Source organism: Rhinolophus ferrumequinum, chromosome 9 (assembly GCF_004115265.2).
Source record: "Rhinolophus ferrumequinum isolate MPI-CBG mRhiFer1 chromosome 9, mRhiFer1_v1.p, whole genome shotgun sequence".
Lineage (NCBI taxonomy): Eukaryota > Metazoa > Chordata > Mammalia > Chiroptera > Rhinolophidae > Rhinolophus > Rhinolophus ferrumequinum.
Window position 1 is genome coordinate 16,837,501 of NC_046292.1, and position 21,248 is coordinate 16,858,748.

The 21,248-nt window shown below is 37.6% G+C and overlaps 1 protein-coding gene across 9 annotated transcripts in view; it reads left to right on the forward strand.

Moving 5' to 3' along the window:
• Positions 1-20,978, forward strand: part of SRRM1 (serine and arginine repetitive matrix 1) — a 28,552-nt gene extending 7,574 nt beyond the window's left edge. For 2 of the 9 annotated variants that reach the window (XM_033113859.1, XM_033113868.1), the window contains 13 exons: positions 412-615; positions 1,063-1,257; positions 1,966-2,085; positions 3,762-4,036; positions 8,479-8,559; positions 9,141-9,227; positions 10,504-10,648; positions 11,033-11,074; positions 14,540-14,650; positions 16,059-16,523; positions 17,104-17,299; positions 19,554-19,763; positions 20,144-20,978. In XM_033113859.1, the coding sequence (XP_032969750.1) occupies positions 412-615; positions 1,063-1,257; positions 1,966-2,085; positions 3,762-4,036; positions 8,479-8,559; positions 9,141-9,227; positions 10,504-10,648; positions 11,033-11,074; positions 14,540-14,650; positions 16,059-16,523; positions 17,104-17,299; positions 19,554-19,763; positions 20,144-20,248 (2,236 nt within the window). In that variant the 3' untranslated portion in view covers positions 20,249-20,978. The remainder of the gene's footprint in view (positions 1-411; positions 616-1,062; positions 1,258-1,965; positions 2,086-3,761; positions 4,037-8,478; positions 8,560-9,140; positions 9,228-10,503; positions 10,649-11,032; positions 11,075-14,539; positions 14,651-16,058; positions 16,524-17,103; positions 17,300-19,553; positions 19,764-20,143) is intronic. The other 7 variants (XM_033113860.1, XM_033113862.1, XM_033113863.1 and 4 more) reach the window with 7 other exon arrangements.
• Positions 20,979-21,248: the final 270 nt, after the last annotated feature.

Consider the following 21,248-nt stretch of genomic DNA (forward strand, 5'->3'; position numbering starts at 1 on the left):
TAGGGAGTCAAAAGTTATATGTAGATTTTCAGTTTGCATGGGGGGTTGATACCCCAACCCCTGAGTTGTTGAAGAGTCACCTGTACTTTTAAGCATCATTTTTCTCTGAAAAACTGGCCTTTTGTTTCACATCTGGAACTGATTTAGAACCTAACTCTAGGGTCCCAGGTCAGTGCTTTCCTTCTTTATAACTGGTGTACCAGAAAATACTATTCCTCGTTTGTTTGCCTTTCTGGTTTTCTCCTGGTCCTTCCCTATTAAGTAAATGTGATAGAATGTCTTATTTCCATAAGGAACTTCTCAGATATAAATGGCAGTGATGTAATTAAAAAAGAATATTCACTTTTGCCTTTGACTCTCTTGCCCCAATTCACATTATTCAAAAACCTGAAAAAATTGCTTTCATCCTAGACGCAAATCCAGATCTCCTTCCCCTAGAAGACGATCTTCCCCTGTCAGGAGAGAGAGAAAGCGCAGTCATTCTCGATCTCCCCGTCACAGAACCAAGAGCCGGAGCCCTTCCCCTGCTCCAGAAAAGAAGGAAAAAACCCCAGAGCTCCCAGAACCATCAGCGAAAGTAAAAGAACCTTCAGTACAAGAGGCCACTTCTACTAGGCAAGTACATATAAAAATTCATTTATAAATATCAGTTTTTGGCTGTTAACTGTGTGAACACAAATATGATACCTGAGTTCAAAACAAAATTACATGTTTTTTTAAAGATTTTTTTAAATGATAACATCAGCTTATAGAAAAGAAATTCAAATTGTATAGAAGAGTATAAGTAAAATGCCCCAAAGGCAGCCACTGCTACCTGTTGGTTATATTCTTTCAGATATTTATATGTTGTAACTGCTTTTCTCTCAATATTGTGGACAACTCTGCACTTAAAAAAAAGTGTATGGGTTAGAATTGTTAGCTGCTCACTGGATTTCACTGATCTTTTGGAGCTAGGAAGACACCTTCATGGATCTTAAAAACTAAAAAACTTTATTCATTGAGTGAATTATAACTTAGGAGTCTGAGTAGAAGAGGGAAAAAATAAGATTTTTCTTTCCATAGTGATATCCTGAAAGTTCCCAAGCCAGAACCTGTACCAGAACCTAAAGAACCTTCTCCGGAGAAAAATTCCAAAAAAGAAAAGGAAAAGGAGAAGACCCGACCAAGATCTCGTTCACGGTCTAAATCAAGATCCAGGACACGCTCTCGCTCTCCTTCTCATGTTCGACCTAGGCGGCGCCATAGGTCCAGATCAAGGTGAGTTGTGGCTTTAAAATCTGCATAGAGCTTACGTTTTATGTGATACTCTTCTAAATAGAATTAGGTAAATCGTTTCAAAGCCGGAGGAAACAATAAAATGTTATTCTTCGGGTATACAGAGAGAATTTGCAGACACTTTCTGTGTACCATAAAAATCTCTACATAAATGGAATTATATCCCTTGAAATCCATTTTTTTCTTTTTTTTTTCTCCCCCCCCCTTTTCCCGCCTCCCCACCACTCCCGCCGTTGTTTCTCAGTCTAGCTGTGTAGGACAGAGCTCCCTGGCCCATGCTGGTATTATGAGCCTTGCAATCCCCACTGGCTGAGGCAGTCGGTCGCCCGTTCTCCGTCAGTCACTTACAGCAGCTCTCGCTGGCTGCCGGCCGCTCTGGATGGCTGCCGTCCACTCATGCTGGCCACCAGCCACTCATGGCGGCACATGGTAGCCCACAGCCTCTCAGGGCAGCGCAGCTCCAGGAAGAGCTGTTGTTCACAATCTTAGCTGTAGAGGGCGCAGCTGACTGGCCCATGTGGGAATCGAACCACCGGCCTTCACCGTTAGGAGCACGGCACTCCAACCACCTGAGCCACCGGGCTGGCCCCTAAAATCCATTTTTGTAATGTAGCTGTTGAGAAAACTGTGTCAGGCAATTCATTCTGTGTTCCTGATTTATTCAGGTCCTAATTTTGTTTGTTATGGCAGATCATACTCACCTAGAAGGCGACCAAGTCCAAGAAGACGACCATCTCCTCGCAGAAGAACTCCACCAAGACGAATGCCTCCTCCACCAAGGCATAGAAGGAGTAGATCTCCAGTAAGACGGTAAGAGTTCCTCTTTTTTTTTTAATTTTGAAGTGTTGGTTGTATGAAAGTGCACCATGTTTTAGGCTAATCAACAAATTCACCATCCTATTGATAACTTCGTGATAACTTGTACCCTTTCAGACCCCACCAAAAAATCCTATTGAGGAAATTAGTCACCTTTCTTCTTTTTGGCTTTTAATTACCACTGGCTTCTGAAAAGTAGATGACAGCAGAGCCAGTAAGCCGCTTTTACCAGTATTAGAACAACCCATTTGCATTAATTATACTCATATTTTAAATGTTTTTTTTCTCATGGAAATAATGAGTGCTTATTTTAAACAATTCAAACAAATAACAAATTCAAAACTACCCATAATCCCATTCCGTAGATAGAACCATTAGCAGACTGGTGTCTGGTTATTCTTGAAGAGACTAGGCATTAAAAGTAACCCCGTCAATACCAGTATTCTTTTTAAAAAATCATCTTAAAATTAGCATAAAAGTAAAATGTTTTATCACTTGTAATAAAAAGATTGTTCCTAAATCTGCCCAAAATAGAGTCCTAGTGCACTGGTAGCAAAGCTTTGTGCCTTGACAAATACATTTCATCTGTTTTTGGAAGGAACTGATAATTATGCTTCAAATTATAACTTAGGACAGAATTTTTTGTGTTTGAATCTTTAAGGTTTTCTCAGAGAACTGAATCAACTTGGAAATAACCAGGGAGAACAATGAAGTCCCTAATTTTTGTTGTTTCTATAGTTTGAGGTTTTCCAGAATCGTATAGTTTTTTAAAAGATATTTTTCTTTGGGGAGGTGTTGTCAAGATATAGTGAACCATTTTTGTAACTGTTAAAATTTATAGAATTGATGTTACTACTGATAAGTGAGACTAATGATATAGATGGTCAGTCAATTTAGGCGTCACACTTCTAAAATGGATTGTTCCCCCTTAGAAGAAAAGCAATACTGGTGCTTTCTAGTACAAGATTAGTGGAAACAGCTATTTCTTATATTGGAGTTTTGCAAACAGCTTGTTTTAATTGTGCTTACTGAGCCATTTAGCAATCAAAATATTTTGCAGATTGTGTAAGATTCCCTTTCAGGCAGTTTTTATCTCACACTTAAGGTAGGGTTTCTTTTTTTCAGGTTCTCAGGAATTCTTCTGCCAAAGGTGAATTCTGCAGGTACACATAATTGCAACAGAGCTTAACCACAAATTCTGCCGCAGAATTCGAGAGGCCCCTGCTTCTAAGTTTATGTAGCTAAATGAATTCCTACTCTTGCACATTTTTTTAAAAGTGCAACTTAAAGGTTGCTTGACATTGTATTACTAAATGGAAAATACTTTGCCACCCAAATTTTGTATGCAAACTCCAAAACACTGATTATTCCTAAGGAAGAAAGAGACTGGTTGGTTATTATATTATAGACTTGACATATTTTGTAACTGGAAAGACAACTCAAACATGCATTTATCAGAATAATTTATTTTTTTATATTTAGTCTCAGAACTAGCTGTTTCCCGTGCTAGGTTATGGTTTTGTTTCCCATTTTTAAAAAGTCACTTATGTCCTTAGCTACATAAACTCAAAAGTTGGATAAATATAGCTGTATTTTTGTGTAGACTGTACATACCTGTCAGGTCATTTTTTGTAAGTGTGCAGTTAATGAGTGTGAACTTTATTCCGCAGAAGAAGGCGTTCGTCAGCATCCTTGTCCGGGAGTAGCTCCTCATCCTCTTCGTCTCGTTCCCGGTCACCGCCAAAGAAGCCTCCTAAGAGGACGTCCAGCCCGCCTCGGAAAACTCGTAGGTTGTCTCCTTCAGCAAGTCCTCCGAGGCGAAGGCATAGGCCGTCACCTCCAGCAACTCCACCGCCAAAAACTCGTCATTCCCCAACACCCCAGCAGTCCAACCGAACAAGAAAAAGTCGTGTTTCTGTCTCTCCAGGGAGAACTTCAGGTAAAGGTAAAAATCAAACATATAAACATGATATGTTTTTCTTCATTTGGTTACAAAGTGCTTAGACCGTTTTTGGCGGCCCACTCCCCCTTCAAGTATGAAGTTGCTGGGTAATATTTTTTTGGTGCGTTCTTTGTAAATTGCTAATAGGCTCACCTTTTCTTTCCTGCTTTAAGTTCCTGGGACTTGTTGAAATAGAATTTACATGTAAGTGTTTTGTTTTTAGCAATGCCCTGTGGCATTGAGTAGGTTGAGAAATACATTACCAGCCTCGGGCTTTTTGATTTGGGGTAACTTCCCGAAGTGAAGTTTGTGTCATCATGATAAGAGATCATTATATTACTATGAGACCAGTTAATGTTTTTCCCCTGAAGGTTTTCTTGTTTGATATCTTATTTGAGGACTTCATATTCTGTTTTAATTCTTTCTTGGCCACATTGTGCTCCTTAGGAAAGAACAGGATGTCTTCTTAGAGCTGATTTGTCTTTTTAATTTAGCTCTAGGCAGGGTTATTCTGAATGTTGTCCTTGCTTTATTCTGTAGATTGATTTCTGAGGAATTCATGATCTGTGCCTGCCATGCAAGTAGAATGCTGTGTTAGTCTGAGTGAAGGTTGTGATGTATTGAGGTTTGTTCCTTTAGCGTTGTACATATATACACTATAGGATCTATTTGAATCAGGCTGGTCCTTGGGGATGGAATGATACAGATACTCTGAAAGGTGAGTGGTAGGGGAGGGGAAAGATCTAAAAAGCTTCGGTGATAACTGGATTTTAAGGAGCAATCTGCAGTTGCTCTGATCACATTTAAGTTTTTAGATTAGAAATGAGAAAGGAAAGGGGATGGGCAAAAGTTTGACGATATTTTAATGAACTAAATGCAATCAGGATTTGTAATCAGCATTCTGCTGCTGCTTCTCCCCTCCCCACTAACCCTGCAGTGTGTTCATATCTAGAAAGGCAAATTTTGCCTTACCTCTTTTACAGCGAGGTATACACAAGCTATCGGAGTGAAAGGGGGACTGGCAGATAATGGTAACCTGTAATGCATAATGTATAGACTGTTTTCTGAATTTTTAACAGGTTAGTTAATTTGGTGATACATAATTATTATGTGGTCATTTTTGTTGGATTGGCTCTAGCCCAAGACAGGCAGCTGGCTAAGAATAGAAAAACCTTTAGTCTTCTAGGTTCAGACTTAATTTAAGTATGGGAGGGGCCCTTAGGATCACTTAATTTTTATAATCTCATATCCTTTATTTTTTTCTAAATCTGATGCTGTTGTCCTGTTCTGTTTTTTCTTTTTCTATGAAGTGTTCGCACTTCTGAATATTTCTTTTCTTTTGTCTGGAGCCAGAAAGCACTCTAGTGAAAAAATATAAATGTTATTTGTTACTTTGCAAAAAACACATTAAGGTCTGATTTTTCTATTTAAATTGTATAGCCAAAGGGTAATAAGTGTACTTGAACAGAAGGACTGAATCCTTGTTATGATCCGTTGATTGTTAAGAATTCATTGTTAACCTTTTTAAGAATCTGCATAGGTACCAACTGCTGTGTGTTGGTGTATTGTTGGGTGGAGTGGAGTGCTGCTTTTCGGAAACAAGTCACAGTGGATATATACATGAGCAAGAAAGAAGTTACGGTGGAAGACAAAGGAGTGGTGCTATTTCTGTGGATTGTGGGACATCCATGTCCAAACAAAACCAACCAAAGAGAGGGCACTGTGATCAGTGTAGTCAGAGGCTGCCTTTGACCCCTGAAGCTGAATATTGGTTCTAACTGCTTGGAAGTAACTTTTTAATAGTAAAATGATCCCAGCTGTCTGATGAAATTTCAGAGTTAGAAAGGACTTTAGAGATTGTTGTCAAGAAACAGGTTCTCAGGTTAAGTGATTTGGTCAAGGTCAGTCAGCCAAGGCTAGAATTTGGGTTCTCATTCTCAGTTGAAAAATGTGTACTTTGCCCAACTCTCCTACCCCAAAATTTGATTTCTGGGGGAGGGAAATGGAGGGCAGGTTGAAATCCTTTAGCTTCTCTACCTGGTAGGATGATTTGAGACATTCCTTTGTTGCAGTATCTGTGGCTAATAACAGCAGTGACATCGTTGAAATGTAAAGATTTTACTTTTGTATTTTGTTGCAGTAGTCACCAATCAGGGCTCTAAAGGTTCTGCTGTTGATAGTAGGCAAATGGAGTGGGGGGGGGCAGGAAATGTATTTTGGGAAATTTAAGAGGTAAATTATTTGGAGTGTAATATACATTCTCATCTGAAAGAGTCCTCAGGAAGCATTTTGTAATCAATCAATGGCACATCATAGTTAAATTGGCATTAACTTAGTACATAAAATGAGTGCCTTGAAATCAGTGAGATATTTAATGAAGTATGTTTACAGAGGATCTTTACCGATGGTGGTGGTGGTGGTGGTTCTGAGCAGATCAGCTTAGCCCTGTAAATTGCACTTGTAGATAGTTAATGATTATTTTTACTTAGTTCTGGTCACAGAGTGACTTATCTTAAAAGAGATCTTTTGGGCAAGTCTGGGAGATTAATAATTGATAGGACTGTTGAAGTAAATTTAAAATTCTGGTTTTTCAGTGGACTAAGAAGATTTTTGACTTTATGCTAGAATGATTTTGCCCCCTGACTACGAAAAATGAAAACATTAACATGACAGTAACTGGATAAAATCTTATCTGACAAACCTCGATGAAACATTAACATTATTTACTGTCATTCAGTCAGTTACTAAACCAGTGTAGGGGTATATAATGGATACTTATCTCATGGTATGAATATATTAAAATAATTAGACTATTTTAGCTAAGTCATTGAGATTGAATCAGGATTAAACTCCAAATGTGTATTTCCATGGAAAAAGGTAAGTAATGTTATAATTCAAATGTATTTTTTATTAAGTAGGCATTTGCCGTCTTGCGAACTTAACATCTTTAATGTTTCTTGGGGGAAAATGCATTCTGATATCCAAACATACTTTGGAATCTAGTTTTCCAAATCCTCCCTTAAAAATTTGAAAGCATTTCTTTGAATTTGTTAAAATGCAGATTTTAAATGCACTTACTGCTACCATATTTCATGATAATTTGGTGTTAACCATTCTTTTCCCAATCCATTGGTTTGTCCAAAAGGCTTATTAGGGAGAATCATTAGTAAAATGCTGACGGTTTTAAAAGTGGTGGTATATTTCTCCAGTTTGACTAGCCAAGATGAGATTGCTGTTTTAGATCACTAGTTTTCTAAGTGACTGCCCTGAGTAAGCCTTTACCGAATTCTGAATATGAGTGTCAAGTGTATCTACATTCCAGGTCAAACATCCCATGATAATTGCTTTAATCAAAACAGTTGTAAAGATCTTGAAGGGGAGGTCATACTGTCTTCAAGTTTAGTTCTTAGAGTAATGTTCTCACGTGAAGTTTCAGGTTAATCTATGGTAAGATTAATGATTATATCTGTACATTCTTTTGATTTTAGTTGAAGCAATGAATGGATATTATAAACAAAGCTAGTCATCGCTGGAAATTAAAGCCTATGCCCTAGAAATAGTCTTGGTTTCAGATCCTAGTTCACTTAAATTATCTGTGGTTTTCAAGTTACTTCTTTTTAAACCTCAGATATATCCTCTTGTAAAACGAGATATTAGCAACAGTGCTTGACAGTATTTAATAATGCAGCAGGCATGCAAAAGGTAGCTGCCGTAATTTGTGTGTAGTTGGAAAAAGATAAGTTGGATAATTCATAAGAAAAAGATAAGTTGGATAATTCAGCTTGGTATATCTCAGAGCTGCTGCTGCCCTTTTTAGCTTTGGAAAGAATCCTCGAGCCTTAGTATTTAATTATTTTTACCATGGTGAAGGTCTACTTTTTTATAGGGAGTTTAAATCCCTCATGCTACTGTGAAGGTTATGTTCTACATAAAGAGCCGACAGCCAGCCTCTCAGTTGCCTAGTTCATTCCTCTTTTCCAGACTAAATATCTTTATATGAAAGTTTCAACAGATCTAATTTCTTAATCGTTTATCATCTTTATTTTCTGAACCTCCCTCTAGTGGGTGTTTGGAAGCTTTTATGCTGATGAGGCTTCTGTAGAATGTGTTTTAAATTATGGAGTAGCACACAGGTTTACTGAGCTGAATGTTATACATAGCATAGAGCTTGTTCTACTCAGAAACAGTTCCTAATTTCTCTATTTTTTCCTCAGGAGAATCTCAAGGTTCAAAATCATAGAACTTTTTGAGGCTTTCACCCAACATATAAAAATTCTTGCTTCCACTTCAGTTATTGTTCATAACAAAAAGGTCTTACAGAATTTTGTAATTCTCAAGTTCTTTATGACTATAGTCACACCTATTTTTGTACTCTCAGGACATCTTGTGATGCTCTTTTTTCCTTGTGTGTAAGTGGTGTTTTGTTTTTGCCTTATTCTTTTTAGTGACAAAACATAAAGGTACTGAGAAAAGAGAGTCCCCTTCACCAGCACCCAAGCCTAGAAAAGTAGAGTTATCTGAATCAGGTAAGGGGGTATAGGGAGGGGGAGAACACGTCCGTGTGTGTGTGTTGTGTGTGTGTGTTTTAAGCTGAATTAGATTTGTTGCACATTTGGTCATCCCCTTTGGGTTGAAGATTAATTACAGAATATGGCTTAGTGGTTAAGAGCTAGGATTCTGAAGTCAGACCAACCCGGTTTAAATCCCAGGCTCCACTACGTAAATCCTTTCTGCTTGCTTGCTTACTCTAATGAGCCTCTAAATGAGGCTCAGAATTCATCTGAGCCTCATTTCTCTCATATCTGAGATGTGGATAACAGTATCATTTAGGTTTTTGTTGATTGATTGAAATAATGTTTATAAAGTGCTTGGCACCCAGCCTGACCTGTAGCAAATGCCTAAATAAGTTTATTTTGATTACATGTGGTGATGATAGTTTAAATTGGCATTTAAATTGGAATTTTAAGCTTCTCTTTTGTAAAATATACGGTAGTTGTATTGCTTGACCCAACCAGATAAAGGTTTGAGACCATTTTCCTTTTCAAATATGTTATACTTTCTGTGTGCATCACTAAAGAAACACTTTCTAAATGCATCCATCTTTCAGAAGAGGATAAAGGTGGCAAAATGGCTGCAGCAGATTCTGTGCAGCAAAGACGCCAATACAGACGACAGAACCAGCAATCTTCATCTGGTATGGACACCGATTACATTTTTTCTACCTTCACTTCTTAATTTAAAAAATATTTAAGTTATGTATATCTGTCAGTATAGTGATGTACTTAGGACAAATATGTTTGTGCCTACATAGAAATAAAGTAATAGATCTTTAAAATACAAGAGTAAAACAAAACGGGTATAAAATTAGAAAAGTATAATTTTTATTCAGAAATTTTTTTGTGCACATATAAACATCTATGGTTTAAAAGGAAAAAACAATGAAGAACCCCCACACAAGCTTGAACTATGTTATGTTGCCCGCCTTTTTAATGTAAAACATCTTTCCCTGTTCTTAAAGGTCTACCTTCTTTATCTTTATTGTAATACTGTAATATAATATAGTGAGCCAGTCACCTATTTGAACATTTAGGTTGTTTCTAGTTTTTTGTGTATTGTGTAAATGTGTAAATATAGCTGTAACGTAATAGTTAGAAGTGGGATTTCTGAATTAGAGTATGTACATAGAAACCTGGTTTTTAATTAAACCAGATGTTCTGACTTTATCAGCTCAGTTGGTATTTGTGACTGAGTCTAGGTACTACCTTTGCTTTGCCTTTATAAAATGGAAAGCAAAGCATCCCACAGAGGCATTGTCAGTTAAAAGTTATACAGCTTTTGCAACTCTTAAGGTGAGGTTAATCATGGAAAGGTTTGAAAATGTTTATAGGTAGGTCTTGGGTGTTTTTTGGTACTTGGACTTTGTTTTAAATTTTAAGTTTTGATATTTGGGAAACCGTTGTTAATTATTTTAATTAAGTTAAGGAAACCATGTGCAAGCAATTGAAGTTTTTCTTGAAGTCTTAGATATTTGCTACCAGGCCTTGTAGGAAATGGCGCATAGTTTTGATAAATGCTAGGGATACGGAAGTACGTTGTTCAAACTCTTAAGACTTTCCATAGCCTGAAGAGTGCTTAGAGTAACATGAATGAAGTAATTAAGATGCTTTTAAAGCTTTACTTAGTATTTGGAAAATCACTAGATTCTTAAAAGATACCGTGTCTTACTGGGTTGTGGAAATGATTTATGTAACTTATTTATATAATGATGTGTATTTATGCTTGGCTTTCAAGTCATTGAGCAGATAATTGATACTGCCTTTGTTGGTTGAGAAGTGATGGTTTGTGCATACATGCCTGCTTACATTAGTGGACTTGCTAATTTGGACACTCCATCCACTTAGATTCAGAAAACGTGGACAGATTTTTTTAAAACACAGACCTGTAATTTTTTGTTCATTGTGTAATTATAGATTCTGGCTCCTCCTCTTCCTCAGAAGATGAGCGACCAAAGAGGTCCCATGTGAAGAATGGTGAGGTAGGCAGGCGGCGGAGACATTCCCCTTCCCGGAGTGCCTCTCCATCACCTCGAAAGCGCCAGAAAGAGACTTCCCCTCGGTAATGTCTTTTCTTCAGTAGTCTTCACTGATGTTCTGTAGTGATGAAACTTTATAACTTAAGGGATGGGCTGTGGTCTTATTTTAGAATTTGGTTAACTCCATTTCAAGGACTCACACTAGGATATGGTCAAATGAGGGGGGCGGGGGTTTCCTTTGCTTTGTTTGGTTGTTGTTAGCTAATTAATGAGAACTTTGTGAGTTTTGTGCCGTATCGTGTGTGTGTGCATGACTAGAAGAATACCAGTTACATCATAGCATTAATTCCTGAACAACTTTTGAACATTAAAAAAATATGTATCTGCATTAGTGATACTTAACGCCATTGAAGTGAATAATTTGGTGAATGGAATTCTTGACATTTGTTTTTCTCCACTGCTCTCAGGATGCAGATGGGAAAGCGATGGCAATCGCCAATGACTAAAAGGTTGGTTAGACACTACTTGTAAACGAGGGTTACATGTCAGAGTTTTAGTGACTTAATTTACTGTCTCGGTAACCTTATCCCATTCCTAGGTATTATATAGTAGGTAAGCTGTGGAGAAGTTCCTTAGTTGTTTTGGTTTGATTACACTGTTTATACAATAAATAAACGATAGAATTGTACACAATGTTCATTATGGGACGTCACTGGAACTTAGATTTTTGTGCAGTTACAGTATTTGGATAATTTTCCAAGAGATACGAGAATAATAGCTCTTTAGATTTAATGGGGAATGACTTTGTGGTGACTTTAAGGAAGGCAAGAAAAAACTATGGAGAGACTTTAACAAGTGGAAAAGGAATGGAAAGCTTTGGCCCCCTTCGGTGTTTCTTACAGTAGGAAGGTAGGGTTGCATATCTTCATTAAGCCATTTTGATTATCAGTGTCTTTGTGACCATAAAACATAACATTTTAGAATCGAACCGTATGTAGAAATCTCTAATTTAGGCCTCTCTCAAGAGTGGAAAAACAAGCCCAGAAGTAGTAGTCAAGTAAGCTTTTTAGGGTTATAAAGTGACAAAGAACAATGCCATTGACATACTAGTCTTCTGTTTTGGGGGCATTTAGCTGCCACTAAATACCTGAGTATTTATCCTTCCTGAAAGTATCACAGTGTCGTATTTTTGGCTCAGTTTTTGAAGCTATGGTGTTTTAGATAGCCTCATTAATAAGAGTGTTTTCTTGGAAAGATTTTTGGAACCAGTCAGCAATGTTTGTAGTGGAGCAAAGCAGTCTATTTGTGCTATGAAAATAACTATTACTTGTCAATAAAAAAACAAAAACCAAAAAAAAGATTAATTTAGATGCTAAGGTATTTTGTTCTCAGCTATAATTTTCCCTAGCATTCTATAAAATTTGTAGTTCAGCTGAAAAAAAAAAATCAAAAAAATCACCTCACAAAATTAGGTCAGTGGTAAGATTTCTTCCCTCAGCTCCCCCCCCCTTTCTATTTGGAACTATTTTATTTACTGGAAAGAGATTTCTCGCTATAATGAAACCAATGCTGATGTTTATTGCCCTACTCCAAGATATTTTTGTTTTGTGTCTCCTTGTTAAAAAGGCACTAAGTTCTACTAGTAGCCTCAAGTTTAATGATGTTAGAAATTGCAATCAGGTGTATAGGATTTAGAGATGGAAAAATAATTATTTGAAATCATGCTTCAGTGTTTATACAGTCCTGTTTCAAATAAGGCTTAAACATTGAAAAATGTAACATTTTCCATGCTCTTAAACACTTGTCTTTGGGTGTTGAATACTCCTTAATTTAAAAGATACAGGTATACTGATCATACTTAGTGTAGTTGATGACAGTTGTCACATCTGTAACTTATTAGCTTAATTACCAGCATGACTAGTGAAGTGACATTTTTCTGAAGAGGTCACTGCAGAGTTAGCAAGCTGGCTCCTTATGAGACATCTGTATTCCTAAATACTTGGGGGGCTAAGGGCAACAACACATATTGAGGCATGTTTAAACTGTGGTTCTCACACAATTTAAGGGGAAAACTTTTCTACTCCATTTCTATATACATTTGAAGGCTTGGCTTGGCATTAGTCGTCAGAGTAACTAGAAAATGGTTGGTTGGGTTTTTGTTTTGTTTTTTTAATCCCCTGAAGTGTGTGCCTTATCAGATCAGTTAAGAAACTAGTCTTCAGGTCATAGAGCCATGTGGTATCACTTACAAGTGATTTTCCTTAAGTTATGCTACTTTGCTTATGGTTTTATCCTTACTCTCCTTTTGGTTATTTTCTCACATAGAAACATAGGACATTGAAGGTCATCACTAAAAGGGACCTTTTAGTTACCCTAAGCCTTTCATTTTACAAATGAAACCGAGGCACAAAATATCTCAGGTTATTAGTGTATCGTAATAGATTCTAGTCTGAGTCCAATTTTTAATGAGAATTTTGATTAAAGTTTTGCACACTGAAATTGGAAGAATATTTTTAAAGAGAAGCCACATAATCAATAGCAGTAGCCTCTTAACACCGTTATACCTACTGATAACATGGAGAGTTCCGGTTTATATCACCTCATCCTCAAAGTTTACGAATGTAAACCTTTGCTTTTCTTCTTTTGAAGTCAAAACCCAAATATTTTTTCCCATTTGAAATTTTATTAATCTGTTCAAACGATACTGCAGCCATCTTGTTTCCCCAGGTCCCATAATTCTGACTAACCCTGCTGGTAAAGTGCCTTCTCCTTTAATTGTCCTTTCTTCTCCTTTAATTGTCCTTTCTTGTAATTAATAGTTTGGTGTCTACATTTCATTGATCTGAAGCTTATCTGTCTTGATGTATTGCCTGTAATACTTTATATTTTAAATCTGTTCAAAGTGAAGTCTTAGTCCCCACACGACATAAACAAATTTAAATTGCAAAATAATTTCAGTTACTAGTTTTAAAGGAAACCAAAACTAATAAAATTTAGAAAAACAATTTGTAGATTCACAGGAAGTATCAGTTCTGTACTGGGCAAGAAATTAAGAATTAATTACATTATTTGACTACTTTGTATACACAAACTTACCCAAAAGGTGGCAAACTGACTTAGTGTATATTTTAATATGTCTATAGGGAGTTCATTTGGTATAATTGTATATTTCAGGTGTGCTTTTTATGTTGGTTAAGTGTGTTGTTGAGCCCAGAACTAAGGTTTATTTGATCCTTATCTATATTTTAACCAAATTGTTCCCAGTAGTAGCTTTAGTGCCCAGACAACTTTGGTCTTTTGCCTTTGGGATAGTGTTTTTATTTAATGGTATGCAACTCCTGAGCAGTGGAAGTAACAGTTAAAAAAGTCAAGAACTTGGAGTGGTGACACCCAGATTTTGGGCCTTTAAGTCACTGTTAACTATTAAAATCGTAAATTTCTGTATTAAAACATTGAATTTTTCTAGGCTTTAATGCAGTTAGTTGTTCCTAGTAAGAAATCGGAAAATCACCTATAGAGAGCCTTTTCAAAACACGTACAGTACAGTGGCTAGACCATAGCCCAGGTCTGGTGAATGCAAGGCTCAAATAAGTTTCCCAGGTGATTCTGGTGTGTGTGTCAATTTAAAAGCAATGGTCTAAGGCAATGTTTTCAAACTTTTTTTCTACATTATGTTAAGAGTGTTTCATATCATGACCCAGACTACAATATTTATATACTGAAACAAAAATTTCACAAAACAATATTTACCCTTACTACAAGTAACACGCTCTGATTTCCTGATTTTTAAAAAAAATATGTTGGTTCTTACCCAGGATCTTGACTAATAGTCTTGACCTGTAGTTTGAAAAACACTGCTCTGGGGAATAGAATAACAATTGTGCACTTCGGGTTAACAATAATTAAAATGGTGTCATGGGGATCACTTAATTATAAATGCTACTGAGAATCACTATAATTCTTATTTGGTTTAGTGGTAGACGGAGGAGAAGTCCCTCCCCACCACCCCCCCGAAGACGACGTTCTCCTTCCCCTGCTCCTCCTCCTCGCCGGCGCAGGTCTCCCACACCACCGCCACGACGAAGGTACTTTATCAGATACGCTTGTTGGAGCTAATTGGAGCAACTTTGAGTCTTTTTGATTGAAATATTTTATTAGGGTGGCATTGCTCAGTCATTCACAAAACGCCACATTTATATGATTCCATGTATCTGAAAAGTCCAGAACCAGAACACAGAAATCTGTAGATAGAAAGTGGATTGCCTACGTAGGAATGCAGAGCGATAATGCTTGCACAGCTGTGAACATAAAACTGTTGAAGTATGTATACTTTAAATGGGTGACTCTTACAGTATGTGAATTTATCAATACAGATACTAAATTAAAATATGGAAACACTAGTGAATATAAAGGGAAAGGTATTAACTTAGTGAAGAATGCCCAGCAGATTTTTTTTTTTTTTAATTGGGAAACAGCGTGTTTCTCCAGGGCCCATCAGCTCCAAGTCGTCCTTCAATCTGGTTGTGGAGGGCGCAGCTCACTGGCCCATGTGGGAATCAAACCAGCAACCCTGTTGTTCAGAGCTTGCACTCTAACCAACTGAGCCATCCAGCCGCCCCAGCAGATACCTTTTTAACTAAGGAATCAAAGTTAACATCCCGAGTAATACATATTGACATCACATAATTCCTAGGTACCTCTGTAGTATCCTTACCAATTATGTAGACCCTCAGTCCAATTATTAGGAAATATCAGACATACCCAATTTGAAGGTCATTCTGCAGAGGAACTGACCAGTACTCTTCAAACTGTCAATCATGAAAGACAGACTGAGTAACAGTTACGAATTAGCAGAAACTTAGGACACATGACAACTAAATGCAATGTGGGATTCTGATTTTTGGAACTTGGAACAGAAAAGGGACATTAGTGGAAAACTGGGGTGACACTGATATTTGAGTTAATATCAGTTGAGGTTAATTTCAGGTTTATTTTTTTGCTTTTTTTGTTTGTTTTAAATAACCAGTTTATTATCTTAATGGCTCTTGAGTTCAGAAGCTCAAATTGGGTCTTCTGGGCTAACAGCTAGGCACTGATATGGCTTCATTCCTTCTAGGCATACCTCGTTTTATTGCACTTTGCAAATAGTACATTTTCATCAACATCGAAACAAGATCCTTCTAAAAAGATGGCTCAGATGATGGTTAGCATTTTTTAGTAATAAAGTATTTTTTAACTGACATACGTACACTTTTTAAAAGACATGACACTATTGCACACTTAATAGGCTACTGTGTAGTGTAAACATGTATACACTGGGAAAACAAAAAATAAATGTGACTTTATTGCAACATTCTCTTTATGGTGATGATCTGAAACAGAACCCACAATGTCTGAGGAATGCGTGTATAGTCATAATTGCTGGCTAGTTTTCTTTGTATACTAGTTCCTTATCTTGTCCGATCTTTCAGCTTACTGATGTATTTTTCCTAGGACTCCTTCTCCACCCCCACGACGACGCTCACCTTCTCCAAGAAGATACTCTCCTCCAATACAAAGGAGATATTCTCCTTCCCCTCCTCCAAAGAGAAGAACGGCTTCTCCCCCACCTCCTCCTAAACGAAGGGCATCACCATCTCCACCACCAAAGCATCGGGTCTCCCATTCTCCGCCTCCCAAACAAAGAAGCTCCCCAGTCACCAAGAGACGTTCGCCTTCATTGTCATCAAAGCATAGGAAAGGGTCTTCCCCGAGCCGATCTACCCGGGAGGCCCGGTCACCACAACCAAACAAACGGCATTCGCCCTCCCCACGGCCTCGAGCTCCTCAGACCTCCTCAAGTCCTCCACCTGTTCGAAGAGGAGCATCGTCATCACCCCAAAGAAGGCAGTCCCCGTCTCCAAGTACTAGACCTATTAGGAGAGTCTCCAGGACTCCGGAACCCAAAAAGACAAAAAAGTAAAAATACCTTACACGATTTGGTTAGGAACATTAACTTGCATAGCTCTCCTTATATTTGGAAGCTTTTCCTCCCCTTACAGAAATTACAGAAAAGGATAAACTATTAACACGAACTTTTAAGGCAAATTCTAGGCACTGTTCAGAGAATCTGTACTGTTCTCAGGATAGTTCCTTATGTCATAAACCAAATTCCATAGGATTTTACTTGGTTCTTTTAGGAGTATCCAGTTTATTGAGGGTGTGCTTCCAAAACTAAACTCTGAAGCGATGCGTAGAGTATCTCTTGCATGTCTAAGTAAGAATGATAAAAGCAGTCTTAAATAAAATACAAGGAATTGGCATTACTGATTTCATATAGGAAGAATCATTAACAGAATGGAAAGGTTTGTGGAGCTTGAACTATTCTCTAGGAGACTTAGATTATACAAATTTGAGTTAGTATAATCAGTTAGCAAGCTAAATGCTGTAAAGTATTTAAGTTTGTGATCTAATTGTATAATGGTAGTTGGTTATTTTCTCTTAGGAAAGATCTCTGTTCTTGGACACTGAATGTTTTGTGTTTTTTCCCTTTGTCTAGGGCTGCCTCACCAAGCCCTCAGTCTGTAAGGAGGGTCTCATCCTCCCGATCTGTCTCAGGATCTCCTGAGCCAGCAGCTAAAAAACCCCCTGCACCTCCATCTCCTGTCCAGTCTCAGTCACCCTCTACCAACTGGTCCCCAGCGGTACCGGTCAAGAAGGCTAAAAGCCCGACACCAAGCCCATCACCGGCAAGGGTATGTCTGCCCTGTTTTGAACGTCCTTTATAATTCTGTGTGGAAGCAGAGACAATTTTTTGTGTTTTGTAGCTCAGAAGCATTGTTTGCTGTGTGTGGTTCAGATGGAGGCACAAATTAAGTGGTAGTGGCTGTACCAGCAGTCCACGCTTAACACTTCAGCCACCACTAATTTGCACTATGTCCAATAGTGTTAAATTCCACATTTTTAGTGGTTGAGATTGAGCTACATAGAAAAATCTTAAAACAGAAAAAACATTGCCCATGATTTTATTATGTAATATTTCTGCTGTTTTTCCTAGTGTTTGACACATTTGTGGATACTTAGTTAAGATCACACAAATCAGTAAAACTTTCAATCTTAGATTGTGTATTAATATGATTCAGTTTTTATAAAGGAAAAAATACATAACACAAAGAAGATACCAAAATGTTGGCAGTGTGTTACGTATTAGGGAAATGATGAGTGATTGGAATTTTTCTTCTTTGCCCTTTAATGCTCTTGCTTTTCCCTACAGTGGAAATACAGTTGACTTTTGAACTGTGCAGATCCACTTACATGTGTTTTTGTTTGTTTCCAAAATAAACACAGTCAGCCATACCCAGGTTTTGCACCTGCAAATTCAAACAACTTTGGATTGAAACAATTATTTATTTTTTTAAATTTTATTGGGGAATGTTGGGGAACAGTGTGTTTTTCCAGGGCCAATCAGCTCCAAGTCGTTCTCCTTCAATCTAGTTGTGGGAGGGTGCAGCTCAGCTCCAAGTCCACTCGCTGTTTTCGATCTTAGTTGTAGGGGGCACAGCCCACCATCCCATGCGGGAATTGAACCGGCTACCTTGTTGAGAGCTCGCACTCTAACCAACTGAGCCATCTGGCCACCCCTCAAAACAGTATTTTTGATCTGTAGTTGGAATCCACAGGTATGGGAGGCCAACTCTATGCATTGTTCTGTGCCATTTCATATAAGGGACTTGAGCACCCATGGATTTTGGATCTGGGGGAGGTCCTGGAACCAATCCCCTGCAGATACTGAGGCGTGATTGTAATTAAGGGGTTTTTTTTGGGGGGGGGGGTAATTAGTCAAAAGTTAATGGGTAGATTTTTTTATTTCTTGGGGGTTGGTACCCCCAATCCATGCATTGTTCAAGGGTCAACTGTACATTATTCCTATAATAAAAAAAGAACCTGTAACCTGTGAAATTTTAGAGGGAATGGAAAGTATTTTATTGTCCCATACAGTCTTGTCTTTGGCAAGCTACATGTGAGAATCTCGTTTTTACAGTGTCACATTTAAATATCATTGGTGTAGTAAAGTGTTGGGGTTTAAACCTTTTCCCCCCTTTTGTACATTATCGACCTGATCTTGGACAGGTTTCTGTGTTGTGTAAAATTAGTGGTTAAATGTCCATCTAAACAGGGTTGACTGAATTGCTGTGCAAAGTAATTGAATAAATTGGGGGGTGGGGTTTAAGTAATTGCTTAGAAATGTGAAATTTACGAATTACAGACTCAATTCAATTATAGCAGAGCCTGCCTTTTGCTTAATTTGGTATATGTGCAGTGAAGAACAAACTGCCTCCATCCTAAGGAGAGGTTAGGTCTTGATTAGAGACATGGCATTCATACAAGCACGTAATTAGAATAATAACTATCAATGCTTGCTACATGTTAGGCTAGTATTGTGTGTGATTTACAAGTATACCCATTTAATCATCACAATAGCTTTATCGGGGATTATCACAGTTTAGGTTGATTAGACACAGTTTAGGTTGACAAAAAGGGCTCAAAAAAAGTCAAGCAGATTTTTCTGAGGTCAAAAATAGTTAATAGATTCAGAAACCAGAATTCAGCTCAGGCCTACTTGAGTTCAGAGACTTCTTTTTCTGTTGCACATGCTGCTTTGTCTTACATCTGGAGATAGACACTGACTCAGTCCTAGAGACCTGACTCACAGCTTGTGGTCAGGAAACCTGGTGTAATGTGAATTAGGTGGGTAAAATTGTAAAAATCGGTTACCTTCAAGATCCGTTCTGACCCTTAAAATCTGTGACGAATACCTTTGCTTTCATTGTGGTTCCCATCTCCAGGAATGCTTTTCTTGGTGGAGATTGGCCTTGGGCCTTTTTTCCCCTGAAGCCTTACGAAATCTTGAGATGGGTCCATTTAGTTATTTCCTTGAGGAAATGAAATGTTGAGTTGGACATAGTTTTAATGATTGGTTTTATTGCTGCTGTTTTTCTGGATTTCTAGAATTCGGACCAAGAAGGAGGTGGAAAGAAAAAGAAGAAGAAGAAGGACAAGAAACACAAAAAGGATAAGAAGCACAAGAAACACAAAAAACACAAGAAGGAAAAGGCTGTGGCTGTAGCTGCTGCAGCTGCTGTAACCCCTACAACCATTGCTGCCCCCACGACCACATCAGCACAGGAAGAACCGGAGGCAGAGCCAGAGCCGAAGAAGGTATTTACAAACACTGGCTTGTAGGTTACGCAACTACCTGAATTTGCTTTTGAGGAGTAGCTAAGTGATGTTTTCTAATAATTGGCTACTTGGCTGATAACTCTCTTGATCTGTTTTTCGATGACCTACCAAGAACAGGAATTTGCCAAGACTAAGGATAAGAATAGGAATGGCTGCCATAAAGCTTAATGTATATTTCTAAAATAACTTCTGAGATAATAGTTAACATACCACATAATTTATCCATTCAAAGTATACGATTCAGTGGTTTTTAGTATATTCAGAGTTGTACAGCCATCACCACAGTTTGATTTTCCTCTATACTCAGTACATTCCACCGGTGCCTTATGACTTGATGTGACCTTTCTGTTTTTTTTAAGGAGACAGAAAGTGAAGCTGAAGATAACCTTGATGACTTAGAAAAGCACCTGCGTGAAAAGGCCCTGAGATCAATGCGAAAGGCTCAAGTGTCCCCACAGTCTTAGGTGGAAATGTTTGTTATGATGTAAATTTTATTTGGTTTGTACTCAATTCAATTTCAAAATTGCTAAAATGTGTTTGAGCTTTAGACTATAACATTTGTTGTAATAATTGCTAGGTTGAAGTTCACCATGTAAAAAAGGGCATGGATTTACATTGCAAAAGGTGTCCACAGTGTATTAGTGACATTCTTTCATTGACAGCTGATATCAATTCATTTAGAGTGAAATATTTTAAGCCAAAAAAAAAAAAAATCCCCTTTTTAAAAAAGGGGGTTTAAATATTGTTGGCATTCTTATCATTTCTTTAAATGCCCCTGGCTCTTCCCAGAGGTTTTCCTTTTTTTTTTCTTTTCTCCCCCCGCCCCTTTTTTTCCATTTTCTTGTTTGAGTCTTAGCACCCATTTAAGTTATGATGCTTCTAACCTTGTATGGTTTGCAAGCTTGCCCAGAAAGACCACTGTTGAACTACCACAAAAGTATAAATGAATATTTTAATGCCACAATCTTTCCTGTTGCCTGTGGAGTCACTGCTGAAATGAATCAGGATTCGAGCTCTAGGATGAGATAGAAAATGAAAGCATGTTGTTTGCCAGGACACTATGGGTTTACATTGATGTGTAACAAGTTGATTTGGAACACTGGAATTTCATTCTATTCTGTTGTGTTTTTTGTAAAGGCCATTAACTAGTCCCAGAAAGGATCCTTGAGTTATATAAAATTTTGTTTTATGAAATGTCATGGCTCCATTCATAATTTTGTCTTATTCTTCCAATTGGTATATACAACTTTCAGAGCTCTTGTATTTGTAAGGCTGGAAGGGCCCAGACTTTGAAATAGTGTCTTGTTTTCACTGTTTTTGTTTTTTGTTTTGTTTTATTTCGTTTTTTTTTTTAAACTAAAGCTATATAAAGCTTGTGGATTAAACAGAATAAATTTCTAAATTTAAAAATGTTGGCCACTCACTTTTACTTACTCACCTCAATACTGCAGGAAACCTGCCTTT